The sequence below is a fragment of the Quercus lobata genome, chromosome 9 (genome assembly GCF_001633185.2).
Source record: "Quercus lobata isolate SW786 chromosome 9, ValleyOak3.0 Primary Assembly, whole genome shotgun sequence".
Taxonomy (NCBI): domain Eukaryota; kingdom Viridiplantae; phylum Streptophyta; class Magnoliopsida; order Fagales; family Fagaceae; genus Quercus; species Quercus lobata.
Genome location: NC_044912.1, coordinates 31,504,383 through 31,518,977, shown reverse-complemented (window position 1 = coordinate 31,518,977; position 14,595 = coordinate 31,504,383). Strand labels below are relative to the sequence as shown.

Sequence of the window (14,595 nt, the reverse complement as noted above, 5' to 3'; positions counted from 1 at the left end):
ATCTCCAAAAACCATTTTTTTATATACTACAAAACAGATATGATATTTTAGACAAATCAAAATCATTTTTTTATTAATCAAAATAGATCTGAATTTTTTTAAACAAAAGAAGAGACTTCAATCGTAAATAAATTTGTAGGATTTTATTTTTTTTCACATGTTCAACATATCATTCATGACATGCATAAAAAAGTACATTGGGCACTAGAGTCTAGAAGACTAGACTTTGTCTGGGTGGAATGGGTGCCTAACACCTTCCCATTCCGTAACCTAACCTTCGGATTTAGGTCTTTGGTTAAGTAGATCTAGCTTTGTCTTTTCATTTGTTTTGGGTAGAATGTAACTAGGACAACAAGCTTTGTAAATATTTGGTAGATTGTAACTAGGACCCAAAGCTGTGTAACTTTTCAATTTTTTAGAAATGTAATTTTTATTCAATCAATGAGAATGGAACAATTTAGTCATGTATTTTGTAATTTGTATTTTTTCTTTTTTTCTTTTTTTGTATAAAGAAAAATAAGGGGCGACTTCATACCACTTACCCAAAAAGAGAGGCACCTTAAAAGGTACCCGAATCTCTTTTTTGAGGGACATGCTCAAATTTTCGAGGTCTCTCACAGTGGCAGCTTTGCTAGGGATGTCGAGGGTTAAGCTTCGTATTAGACTTAAGTGACCAAATATGTACATTTATTTTGCATGATATAGTTGTTTGTTTGTTTATTTATGTTTGATGGGATGTTGTATGATATTTTGGTGTATGATAATTTGTTGTTTGTATCGTTTGTTAAAATCTTTCCCTAATTGTCATAGTGTGTGCCATCCAAACAACAATGTATGCACCCCTTTTCAAAAAATTTGTGATGGTAGTAACCATGGATCATTGGTCTTCATTAGATTCGGGTACCTAGTGGCGAACTCACCAACTCATAGCTCAAAGTCACTGGATCATTTCCTGTTGACTATAAAGGACAAACCATGCTATTTGGACCAACACAATGTTCATTACATTACAAGTTGGGAGGTGTAACGTCCTAGCTATGGGAAACAATGAAACAACAAACCCACCCTACAACATAATGACTTAGAATCTACCTTTAGGTTGGTCCTGGTTAAAATTGCATTACATGTTATGTGTATTTGTTTTGGTTGATTAATGGATATGGATGGGGTTTTAGCTTTGATTAACCTTACCAAGCCTGTCATTAAGGGAGAATCTGGTCAAGATCTGAAGGAAGGCTCCAAAGAGAACCAAAGCTCGAAACTCAAGCCAATAGTTCTAGCACCAAGCTTGTCACTCCCATCACAATACTAAAGCCTTCAAGCATAGGAGAGACTTCACTGTTGCAACATCTCAACCCCATCTTCAACCTCCAAGATAGTTCAAAAGTCTGAAGCTCCTAGTAACATGGCAGAAGAGGGAGAACACTCAGACACAAAGGAACCCATGAACACCCAAGAGCGACTCAACACTATGGTAGGTAGTCAGATTCAGCTGAGGGAAGACATGAACCGTATGATGCAACAATTTCAGAATTCAAAGAGTAATTAGGAGGGGGACAAGACTAATCATGATCCACAAACCCTAGAGAATGAGAAGAAGATCAACGAAAGGATGAATAAAATGGAGGAGATGATTAAAAGAGCCCGTAAGATAGAGGAACTTATGGACTACGATTCACTCTCCCTATTCCCTAATGCAAGGCTGCCACCCAAGTTCAAGATGCCAAATCTAAACAAGTTTGATGGGACCGGTTGCCCAAAGTCCCATCTGAAGATGTATATGAGGGCTATGCAGCCCCTAGGCGCGACCGAGGAAGTACTTGCTCTGATGTTCCAAAACACATTGACCGGTGCTGCTCTTAGATGGTTCCTCAACCTAGATGATGCAAGAGTAAGAAGTTGGGAGGACATATACCACGAATTTCACAAGCAATATAAGTACAATATGGAAGTGGACATCATAAGAAGAGACCTTGAGACTACCAAGCAAGAGTTGAAAGAATCCTTCTCTACTTTCATTACCAAATGGAGAGCCAAGGCTGCACAGATGATGAGTAGGCCAAGTGATGAAGAGCAGTTAGCCATGGTTGTAAAGAACTTATTGCCTGTATACCATAAATATTTTTTTGCATAGTATTTTCCCAATTTTAAAGCTTTAATTGCTATTGGAACTCAAATTGAGGATGCTATAAACAATGGCACTATAAAAACTGATGACCTTCCAAGCTTTAGAAAGAATGTAGGGTCTAATTCTTAGGCTGTAGAAATTTCTAATATTCATAAAAATGATCCTTATCAATTGATTGCACCCATTGCACCTGTGCAAGTACCCCAAGGGCCTAGACCCAAGAGAGAATTTCATGAGTTGTACATGCCCATGAGTCAAGTGTTTGACAAGCTAAAAGAAAAAGGATTATTGAAGCCCTTAGACCCAAGGCCAATTCCAAACCCCTGGCCCTCAAAGTTTGATGTGAATAAAAGATGTGCTTATCATCAAATCCCTGGTCATGACATTGATCGTTGTTTCACCCTTTGTCATGCAATTCAAGACTTAATAGACAATAAAGCGATTGCGCCACCTATAAGGCCTAGCATTACTAACAATCCCCTGCCCAATCACAATTTTGGGAAAGGATCGAGGGTTAATTGCTTGATGACCGAAGAAGGGAATAAGGAAGACCTGTTCGACTTGATCTATGACTTACCCAAGTGTTTCATGATGACATGGGAATAATTAATGGATAGAACCTCTACTACCATCATAGGATATGACATATGGAATGAAGTACCAAAACCTGAAAATTACCCAATATCCATAAATGGGGGGAGATACTTCAAACCCCAAGTAAATAGCCAAACACTCACAAATGGGGGGAGACACTTCAAACCCCAAGACACTGATTCTAACAACTCAACTAAAATTACCCACATCATAAGGGGGGAGACACTTCAAACCCCCATATCTAGACACTGACAACCCGATGGAAGCTCTAAACAGATCCACTCAACAACACCCACTGAAGAAGATGATGTCTTTAAGCAATTACAGAAGACATAAGCCAACATATCCTTATGGGGTTTACTCATGGCCTCATACAAAAACCGACAAAACCTAGTAGACTTGCTCAACCAAATCCAAGTCCCTACAACCATAACCTCTTAAGATTTGAATGCTATGATTGGGTCCATAAATAGGGAACTCATTATTTCCTATTTTGACAAAGATCTGACCAAGAAGGGAAGCACCACAATGATCCGTTGCATACCACTGTAGATTTCATGGGGAAGAGAATATCGATGGTTTTGGTAGATGATGGAAATGCCTTGAATGTTTGTCCTTTGAAGACTACAAGCTACCTTGGCCTAAGCATTGAAGACTTTGTGCCTACTGATCAACATGTGAAGGCATACGAAAACAGTAGAAAAGAAGTCTTGGGAACCATGACATTAGAGCTCAACGTAGGACCGATGGTTAAGAAAGTGGATTTTCAAGTCCTTAACATAGCCTTATGCTTCAATATGCTCCTTGGGCGACCATGGATCTATGACACAGAAGCCGTACCTTCTTCCCTATATCGAAAGGTTCGGTTTCCACATGAAGGTGCTATTGTAACCATCTATGGGGATACTTTGACTGTGCCTAAACTTGTTTATGGTATTGATTTTGAGAAAGAGCCATTGACCTTAGATGGCTTTGAGATTGGGAGGCCTGGTTTTGAAAAGAGAGAAGAAGAAGTTGAGAAGATCCCAATGGACTTTGCTCCTTATGGTAACAATAATGTGGTAGCGATGATGAGAAGAATGAACTACCTTCCTGGGATGAATTTGGGGGAGAGCTGTGAAGAAGCCAACTGTTCAAAACTTGGCAATTCCTATTGCCACACCACCTTTTGGGCTAGGCTATAAGCCCACTGCTAATGATTTGTTAGAGATGGAGGTAAGAAAGATGGCTCAAGCCAAAGCCAAAGCAAAAGGACTCCCTTTGCCCTCCAGAACCTTTAAAGCTTTACACTCCTACATTGAATGGGAAGCTTGTTAAAACTGGAGAAAGTCAACGTTATTGGGGATTCCAGAGTCGAGATTTGATCCTATAACAAAGACAATGGTGCCCAGTTTCGAGATACTACTTAATTGCAACAATAGGGTTCCAGAATTGAATAAGGAAGATACAACCTGGGTTCCTACTGATTAGGTTGATCACATGGATTCGATGCCATGACTAGACTCCTTGGAGATCCTATTTGCAATATAGAATAAGGAGAATATTGGGAGGCCTACTAGCATACATTGAAGAGTCCATATGAACTAGGAGCCAATGATGAAGACGAGGAAAAGGGAGCAGACCCTAGTGATGAAGAAGATGGAAGCGAAGACAAGAGTGATACTAGTAGTGATAGTAGTAGCAATGATAGTGGACATGATGATGATGACAATAACACCAATAATGATGACAACAACAATAGAAGTTATGATAGCCCGTACAGCGGTGATGATTGGGATGAACCCCCTAGTGACAGAGAAGATGAAGATGCAGACCTATTCTATGAGGAATATGACAGTGATGTGGATTATTATGATCACGATATAGAAGATGATGCTGAAGCTAACAGGTGGAGCGACACTGATAGTGATTAATATAAGTTGATAAATGTGTTAGAGAATGCAAAGGAAGAGAATGCATAAGCCAATCAAATGTATCATGAGGAATATCCTTATGGGCATCTTTCAGATTGGAGTGATATCACCAATGTCAATTCAAAGTTTGGCCCTTGGTATGATAAGCATGGAAGAGAAGTTCCAGAATTAGGGTCGTATTATGATTCAGAATCAAGTACACCAACCTTACATACTGAAGAAGAAGATGACATAGAGGTTAAACTAGTCACTCTAGATCAAAAGCTAATGGTCCACAGTCTTAGAATCATGATACTTGAGAATGCTGAACGTAATGAGGAGAGAATGGAAGGAAGAAAGCCAAAGCGTCTCACTCAACCCACTGATTTGGGTAATAGAGGCAAACTCGATCTATTCGATGAATGGATGGATAGCATAGAGCGCCTGGATGCTTTTGTGACTGACAAGCCCACTGACATGGAGGTTGAAGAAGAAGCTACAGATTATATGGATGTAGATCCCACAGTACTAATGCTAAGGGAAGAAAAAGCTTACTGGGAGCCATCTGCCATTGTGGAGGCCAAGACCGAGCTGAATAACTGGACTTGGGGGGGAGCCGCCCACCCTATAGAGGACTTTGTGAGGAAGATCAAGACCGTCAAGTTAGTCACTTTTGCCAAGAAGATCAAGACCGCCAATCCAGTCACTCCTGCCAAGAACATTGTTTTTGTTCCTATTGAGTCAATTTCTACTAGTGTTTCTATTCCTGTTAAGTTTGTTTGTGATAGTTTTTCAGTTGAGTTTGTTGAGTCGGTAGAGTCTGTTAAAAACTCTTTCCCTTTTAATATGATTTCTGATTCTGCTTATTTGCTAGCTTTGAATTTTTTTATTTTTGAATTTGGTAAAGAAACTCTTAATAATAAGGAATTAAAACAAGGATACCTAGAACCTATAAAAGAAGAAACACAACCTTTTAACCTAGGAACTGATGATGAACCCAAAATGATCCAAGTAGGCAATATCCTAACCACTTCAGAGAAAGATGCATTAGTAGCATTGTTGATAGAGTTCAAGGAGGTCTTTGCTTGGTCATATGAAGACATGCCTGGGATTGATATAGATATAATACAGCATTACATTCCAACAGATCCGACCATGAAGCCGGTCAAGCAAAAGTTGAGAAGAATGAAGCCAAAGTGGACTCTCAAGATCAAAGAAGAAGTAGTGAAACAATACAATGCAGGATTCCTAAGAGTGGTCAATTATCCAGAATGGTTAGCTAATGTTGTTCTGGTACCGAAGAAGGATGGGAAGGTTCGAATGTGTGTAGATTTTCGAGATCTGAACAAGGCCAGCCCAAAAGATGACTTTCCATTGCCTCACATTGACGTCCTAGTTGACAACACAGTAGGGCATGCGCTGCTATCGTTTATGGATGGATTTTCAGGATACAATTAGATCAAGATGGCTCCAGAAGATATGGAGAAAACTTACTTTATCACTCCATGTGGGACATATTGTTACATGGTCATGCCATTTGGCCTTAAAAGTGCTGGTGCTACTTACCAACGAGCAGCCACCACTTTGATACATGATTTGATCCATAAAGAAGTAGAAGTTTATGTTGATGACATGATAGTGAAGTCCAAAGACTGTGAAGGGCACATACCAGTGTTGAGGAAGTTCTTTGAGAGAATCCAGTTCTACAAGTTGCGGTTGAATCCAAAGAAGTATATTTCAAAGTCACATCCAGCAAACTATTAGGATTTATAGTAAGCCAGAGGGGAATAGAAGTTGATCTTGACAAAATCAAGGCAATTGTAGAGATGAAGCCTCCAAGAACTGAAAAGGAGATTCGAGGATTTCTGGGGAGAATACAGTACATCAGTAGGTTTATAGCTCAACTTACCATAATGTGTGAACCAATATTCTGATTGCTCAAGAAGGATGTCCCAATAGTATGGAACGAATAATGCCAAGAAGCCTTTGAGAAGATCAAGAGTTATCTGATGAAACCACCAATACTTGTCTTGCTAGTTCTCGAAAAGCCATTATTGTTGTATCTCATCACTACAGATACAACAATAGGGGCTTTACTTGCTCAGTACCTAGAGGAGACTAGAAAGGAGAATGCGATTTACTACATCAGTAAGAAGATGTTGCCCTATCAAGAGAAGTACTCGCCATTAGAGAAGACATGTGTAGCACTTGTATGGGCAACCCGTAAACTCAGATATTGTATGCTAACTTACAAGGTTCTGTTGATTGCAAGAATGGATCCTTTTAAGTACTTAATGGAAAAACTTGTGCAAGATGGGAAGACTGCTAAATGGGTTTTGCTTTTGTCAGAATTTGATATTAAGTATGTGACTCAAAAATCTGTAAAGGGGAGAGCAATTGCTGATTACCTAGCCCATTGTTCACCAGAGGAAGCTGAAGAGATTCAAGGAGACTTTCCGGATGAAGACATCATGGAGATTGAAGTAGAATCATGGAAGATGTATTTTGATGGAGCAATAAATCAAAATGGAAGTGGAATTGGAGTTCTCTTAATTTCTCCAAAAGGGGCACACATTCCATTTTCTAGTAGACTTAACTTTCCCGCCACCAACAATGCCACAAGATATGAAGCCTGTGTTATGGGTCTACAAGCAGCCCTAGGCCTGGGTGTGAAACAGTTGGAGGTTTATGGAGACTCAACTCTAATAATCTCCCAGATTTAAAATAAATGGAAGAAGAAGAAAGACATATGCCTTATCATCAATGTCTCTAGAAGTGGTCATCAAAATTTAGCAAGATCCAATATCAGTATGTGTCGAGGATGCAGAATCAAATTGTAGATGCTTTGGCAACCATGGCATCCATGATGGATGGGCTAAAAGAAGAAGAATAAGAAGAAAGACTGATAGTATTGGAACAAAATGAAGAACCAGCTTACTGCATGACAATAGAAGAAGATGAAGGAAAGGATGGGGAAGCTGAATGGTATTCAGACATTCTACAATACCTCAAGGATGGTACATACCCGGAGTCTGCAGACAAGAATGATTGGTTAACCATCCGAAGGTTATCCACTAATTACATTATTTGTGGTGAAAGACTTTACAAAAGATCATATGATGGAATTCATCTCCTTTGTGTAACTGCTAAGGAAGCATAGTAGATAATTGAAGAGGTTCATGAGTCAAGTTATGAGCCACACATGAATGCACACATGTTGTTAAGGAAGATAATGAGACAAGGTTACTATTGGACTACTATGGCAGCTTATGTTTGAAGATGCCATCAATTCCAAGTCCGTGGAGATTTGAAACATATGCCACTCATGCCACTACATACCATGACATCCCCTTGGCCATTCTATACATGGGGAATAGACATTATTTGTAAGATTCATCTAGCAGCATCTAATGGCCATGAATTTATACTTGTAGCCATTGATTACTTTACTAAATGGGTAGAAGCCGCTTCATACAAAGTCCTGAATTCAAAGAAAGTTGCTTAGTTTATTCAGACCAATATCATCTGTAGATACGGGGTACTGTATGAAATTATCTCTGACAATGGGCAGCATTTCAAGGGAGAAACAGAAAAATTGCTACGACAATTTAATATTCAACACCACAAGTCTTCACCTTATCGTCCTCAGACTAATGGAGCAGTTGAGGTTGCTAATAAAACCATAAGGCGAATCCTAAAAAAGAGTACAAAGAACTACAAGGACTAGCACCTACAATTGCCCTATGCACTCTGGGGGTACATAACATCAATTCGATCTTCCACAGGAGCCACTCCTTACTCATTGGTGTATGAGATGGAAGCAGTCCTTCCCATTGAGATGGGTGTCCGTACACTAAGGACAGTATTGGAAAGTGAAAATCTTTGAAGCAGATTGGTTGTAAAGCAGATATGATCAGTTATGCATGCTAGAGAAGAAAATACTCAAGGCCTTGTATCATATTCAAGGTTATCATAGGAGGCTTAGGAAAGCTTTTGACAAGAAAGTGAGAACTAGAGATTTGAAGTTGGGGGACTTAGTGTTGAAGGAAATCCGACCCCCAGTTCAAGATGCAAACGGGAAGTTCAAGCAGAATTGGGTAGGCCTATACATTATCAAGTAGATATACTTTGGAGGAGCAATATGATTGATGGACTTAGATGCAAACCCTTTCACTGAGCCAACCAACATGGATCAATTGAAGAAATACCACGTCTGAAGTGGATGTAAATTATGTTAATTCCCTTCCTAGGTTTGGAAAAAAAAAAAAAAAAAAGCTCGCTAGGCTGAAAACTCGAAAGAGCGGTCTAGGCAAAAATTAGAGCAATAACAAAAAACAACAACAACAACAACAACAACAACAACAACAACAACAACAACAACAAAAACAACAACAAAAAAGGTAGGTTGAAAACCCAAAAGGGCAATTTATGCAAAAGGAGAGTTAAAGAAAAAAAGAGAGTGAGAGAGCTTGCTAGGTTGAAAACTCGAAAGGGTGACCTAGGCAAAAGTTAAGGCAAATAAAAAATCATCATCAATGAACTATGTGATGACCTAATCCTTCTATCAAGGGGGTACGTAGGCAACCATGCATTGATTCGGTCATAATTTCCCATAACCCACCATTTGCCCATTAACCAAAATTACCAAAAATTCAACAATTCCATTAAACCATGTCATTACACAAAATCCAAAAACTCTAAACCAAACCATAAAAGCTTTAAAACCACAAAAGCCTACACCGTAAACAGAATACCTAACCTGCAAATCCTAAATAGTTCCTAAACATAAGAGTTTTTACATCAACTTCTAAAATAAACATGATTCAAAGCCAAAAAATAAGGTCACTTTGCCTTCAATCTTTTCTTTTTCTGTTGGTCATCAATTTCTTTTGTGACAGGTACTTTGTCAACATTGTCCCTTCTTTTGAATTCATAGTTGCCTTCATCGGGTTTTTCTCGGTTGTCTCTGAGAAACTGTTCCCTCATAGCAATCCTTTCAGGTTCCTTATCAACAATCTTGTCTATCAACTAATTAGAGTATTCTATAGTCATCTTGTGGAAGTAAACCTTGACAAAAAAATTGGTCTGCTCGATCAGCCATCTCTAAACCCAATAGCATGTTCTTTACGGAAGTAGGATTTGTGTCCACAGGAGTGAAAGGTCTTCTTCTTTTGCCACCAGGCATTCCTTGCTCATATTTGAATTGCCTCAAGAGTTATCTCCCTTTTAGAAAGTTGCCCTCCACAACCCAACAAGGAAGATGTGATCTAATCCTGGAAACCTCTATAAAGGAGGTGGGCACTTCCCCCAATAACAATCCCATTGAATTGAGGTAATGGATTTCTTATCTAAGATTGAATTGAGGTAATGGATTTCTTATCTAAGAATTTCACCTAGTCACTCTTAGTTTGGCATTCAATCTTGATTACAACACTACTAAGAAAACTGCTAGGCCCATAATTTCCGATTGTGGGCTTGGCAATCATGTCCAGTTGCTCCATTATCCATATTTGCAAAGTCAAAGGATTCCCTAAGAAGTTTTGAGTTTCTCCACCATGAAATATAGTATCCAATCCTAGAAGAGTTTCTGCCAAGATCAAAGAAGCAGGATTATCACCATCCTTAATTTGACTCACAACACTTATAGCTCGAGCATCCACAAAGTCGTGTCTTCTAGAGCAAAGCAAAAGTTCTCCCACAAAGCACAAAGCCAAACTGAACTTTTTTTGCATGTTGTCGGTCACTCCATAGGTGCGTTTGTCAACCAACCAAGAGATAATGGCACGAAGATTCACCATATGACCTTCAACCATACTATTAGTAATGGAAGTAGGAAGACTGAGAGCATCAGACAAGGATTCCTTATGCCTGGGGTCACATGGAACCACTACAGATTTTTTGCCTAGATCGTAGCCCAAGATAGCAAAGAATTCTTCAATTGTCGGACAAATTTCAGTGGTATTAAATCGAAACACATGATCTTCGAGATCCCAGAATTTCACAGCAGCACAAAGGAAGTGGGACTTGATTTTGATATTCCTCAAAGCCTTGATTCCCTCTAATTTGAAGGCTATAAAATTGGTTATGGTACTGAAATCAAAGCTACAAACCCATCTATTGATATCATGAATTATTGAATGAGAAAAATTATGATTGCTAGCCTTGGATGTCTTTTGCTTGTGAATATTATGTTTTACTAACGTTTATGCAAAGATTTTTCGCAAGAGAATTCTTTTAAGTAAGCTGCATCAATTCCTAATTAGGTTTGAAATAGGTTTCAGAGAGTTTGTAGCTGACTAGGAAAGTGTTTCATGATCACAAACGAAGTAAATGTTTTTCAAAAAACGTGAAAATGCAAAGCACACATTAGGAGACCATAAGGAGTCGGCCCACCATGGCGTGAGCGTCATGGTGTGGCTCAGTGCAATTCAACACTCTAGAAGTGCCAAATGGCACTCTTTAGTTGCTAAATGGCACGCAGCCCCTTGATCTTACACTCATGCAATTCCATGTAATTTCACATACACAGCCCCTCGATCTTACACTCATGCAATTCCATGTAATTTCACATTCTTGTGTAATTTTTCAAAACCGTTTGACATTCAAAAAGATTTTTCTAATCAAATTGGGACATTCTGACGTGTCTAACTCATTTATTTTAAAAAATCATCACTTGCATCATTGTTTTCAAAAAATTAATCAAATCAATTTTTTTTTCAAGATTCATAGATTTTTGCTCCAAACTAGGGGCATTCGCCCATGCCTCATTCATTTTCAAAAAAAAAAAATCACCATCATCATTTGTTGTTTTTTTTTTTTTTTTTTTTTTTTTTTTTTTTTTTAATATCATAACCAAGATTTCCAAAAATCATGCATTCATTTTAAACTAGGGGCATTCGGCTCTATCTCATTCAAGTAAGTGCAGATTCCAATAAAGCCAAGCAAGATAAGTTTAAATTAGCACTATAAGATCTCATTAGGTGAATTCTAAACTTGTCTTAGTTAAATTTTCTACATGATCCAAGGTGATGCCAAGGACAAAGAGCTAAACATGGGAAATAATACAAGATTGTCTAAGGAACACTTCCTTTTCTTTTGCAAGAAAAATAAAAATACAAGTCATGCGTCATCAAGACTATAAGTCTGCCTGCGTGAGGATCTCCTTGATCCACCTTTAGAGGAGCCACCTTTAGTATTTACTTCTTGACTTGAGAAAAAGTGAGGATCGTACTGACGATTTTCAAGCTCAAGGCTCCTAATCCTTTCCTCTAAAGCTCTCCTAGCAGAGTCAACAGTTTCCATTCGATGTGCCTGAAAAGTCAGCAAAATCAAGTGTTAAAGTCACTATCAAACAAAGCTCAAGCCAAGGATATTCAGTAAGCAGCATGACATACCCAGTTAGAATCATTGATCACATATTGGGAGCATTGAGTGTGAACCAATGACTGCAAGCCTCCAATCATCTGCATGCTTTCTTGCACCAGATTCACATTAACCTGAAGCAACTCTACTAGATTAAGAGCCACTCATCCAGTTAAGAAGAAGTAAGGACAAAGAGCTGAACATTCAAGAACATATTGGATCGAGCCAAGGAACCTTTGGTACGTGTTCTGGTCTAGTCAAAGGCATAGAACTGAATGTTCCATCAGGATTCATCACATCATACTGCCATGTCGAAAAATGAGGATAAGTCTCTATGAAAGGACTAGAAAAACTGCCAGCATGGTGAGGATAGGGAATCTCTTCCTCTTCTTCTTCCCCTTCCTCTCCTTCAGAAGATGGAGGCTGAAAATCCAATATGCAAATTTTGTTACCAAGCAGATATATGAAAAAATAATTCGTAGAACATAAATTTGATCTTAGAAAAGAAGAGAGATGTCATTCTGCCAACCAAGCAGCCTTGCAAATGATCTCGAACAAATTCAAAATAATCTCCTTTTGCTCCTATAACAATGTAGCCATCATAGGCCTGAGCAATCTCTTCATCAACCAAAAGGTCAGCTAATCGAATAGTGTGACAAGGATGAGCCGGAATTGTGGTAGGAGGATACATTTGTTCAACTTGGGGTAGCACCTGATCATTGAGATACCGGTACTTTTCGTGCCCGCATTCAAACAGTACTTGGCGACTATTCAATTCTAGAGCTCTCTCACACTCAACATACCCCTCACATCCAGCCCAAGGATTTAAGTTCATTTGAAAAATCACAAAAAAGGAACTCAGAATGAGAAGAGACTGAATCACAACCAAGTGTTGAAGATTTAAAAGGAGAAGGAAGAAAGAACTCACATCATCAATGGTTAGATTGTCAAAGCTCCAAATAATGCCTGGAGGGTGGAGACAAGAGATGTTTGGGCAACCAACAGAGGAATCTAGGAAAAATGCCAATAACCTCCTCCAGAATTTTATGACCAACCCTAAAATACTCATACATCCAAACCTGAAAAATTCACAACACCATTACCACATAGGCAAAATATTTTCCATAGCCAACACATAGCCAAATAAATACCAAACCTCACCTGCCATACAAATGGAGCACCACCCAAGCTTGAAAGACTCTGCCTAGAGAGTTGGGTCGTGAAATGCATCAGAGTAGCATAGGCAATGCCATGCCGCCCTAGTCATAATTCCGAAGATGTTCAATTTTTCTCAAGCTCCCCAAGTAGCACAGATTCACAGTACTGCCTAAATCTGGACACAAGAAAGTCCTAATAAAAAAGAAGCATGAACATACAACACCCTTTGCCACAGTCTCACATTGGGGAATACTCTCACATAACCCAGAAAAAGGAACATTGTAACTCCTTATTCCAGAAGGTTACACCTAGAAGTTTCTTGAGCTCAGTTGAAGTAAAGGAATCATTGACAAGAATTCTTTTACCACCCAACCTCAGACCAGTGATGACAGAAAAGTCATAAGGCATCAACATTACCTCCCCAATGACTGGAAAATGGAAGGTACAGGTAGTGTCCCAAAAACGCTCTGCCAAAGCAAGAAGTAACTGAAGATCTTTGTACTCATGTGTCTCATGATTTGACAAAGCTTCAAAGAAGGTACCAAAGCCCGCTTCATTGATGATGTTTTTAATGCTTGGAGACAATGCTGCCCATGCAATTTTCAACATTTGGAGACTCCCTCGACTCTTGAGACTCTACAACATAAAAAGTTCAGCTCATCAATTTCCATGACCAAAACCCACATGACCAAAAGTTTCCATAATCAATACCCCACCACCACAAAATCAAATCAATGCCCCACCAAAATGTCACCACTACCAAATTTGTCACATATACATACAACCACCAAATTTTGCCATAGCCATGCAACAAGAAAATTTCTACATGTCCAAGAAAAGAATTTCACAACTTCATGCACAAATAAATCCTCACATACCCAACAAAATTTGCCAATACCCATAAATATATCTATGCACATACCCACAAAATTTTGCCATGTCCATAAAACAAAGTTTACACATGCCAACAAGTTTTCCCACATACATCATAAAACCATTCATATAAGTCAAACACAAAGTTTTCAAAATGCCAATACTCCCAAAATCCAAACCAAAATTCATCCAACAACATCACAAATTACCTACATTGTCAAAATTCCAAAAGCCACCAACATTGTCCAAATTGCACCATGATTAAAGAAAAACACACTTCAAGAATGCTCCAAAGCCAACATTTCCAAACATGATCAATCATACAATGCACCTAAAATTTCAAAATAACCAAATGACAAAATCTCACCATGAAACTTTCAATGAAACATGCAACATCATTTTTCCAAGCAAAGAAACCAAAGAAAAACTCACCTTGGTGTCTACATGACAATATGGAGCAGGGGTCTTAGGTTCTTGAAGAAGTCCATCATCATCATTCCAATCAAATGTTTGATCGTATTTCTTACCATGAGAAGCGAGAAAAGAAGATCCCTTGGAGGAAGAAGCCATTTTGATGCAAAGAAAATG

General features: G+C 38.7%; 1 protein-coding gene across 1 annotated transcript; it reads left to right on the top strand.

Annotated features, from left to right (window-relative positions):
* Positions 1 to 3,931: 3,931 nt before the first annotated feature.
* On the top strand, positions 3,932 to 4,635 carry LOC115961584 (phosphopantothenoylcysteine decarboxylase subunit VHS3-like). The gene is made up of 2 exons (XM_031080541.1): positions 3,932 to 3,937; positions 4,282 to 4,635. The coding sequence occupies exons 1-2, from the start codon at positions 3,932 to 3,934 to the stop codon at positions 4,633 to 4,635; spliced, it is 360 nt and encodes a 119-aa protein (XP_030936401.1).
* Positions 4,636 to 14,595: the final 9,960 nt, after the last annotated feature.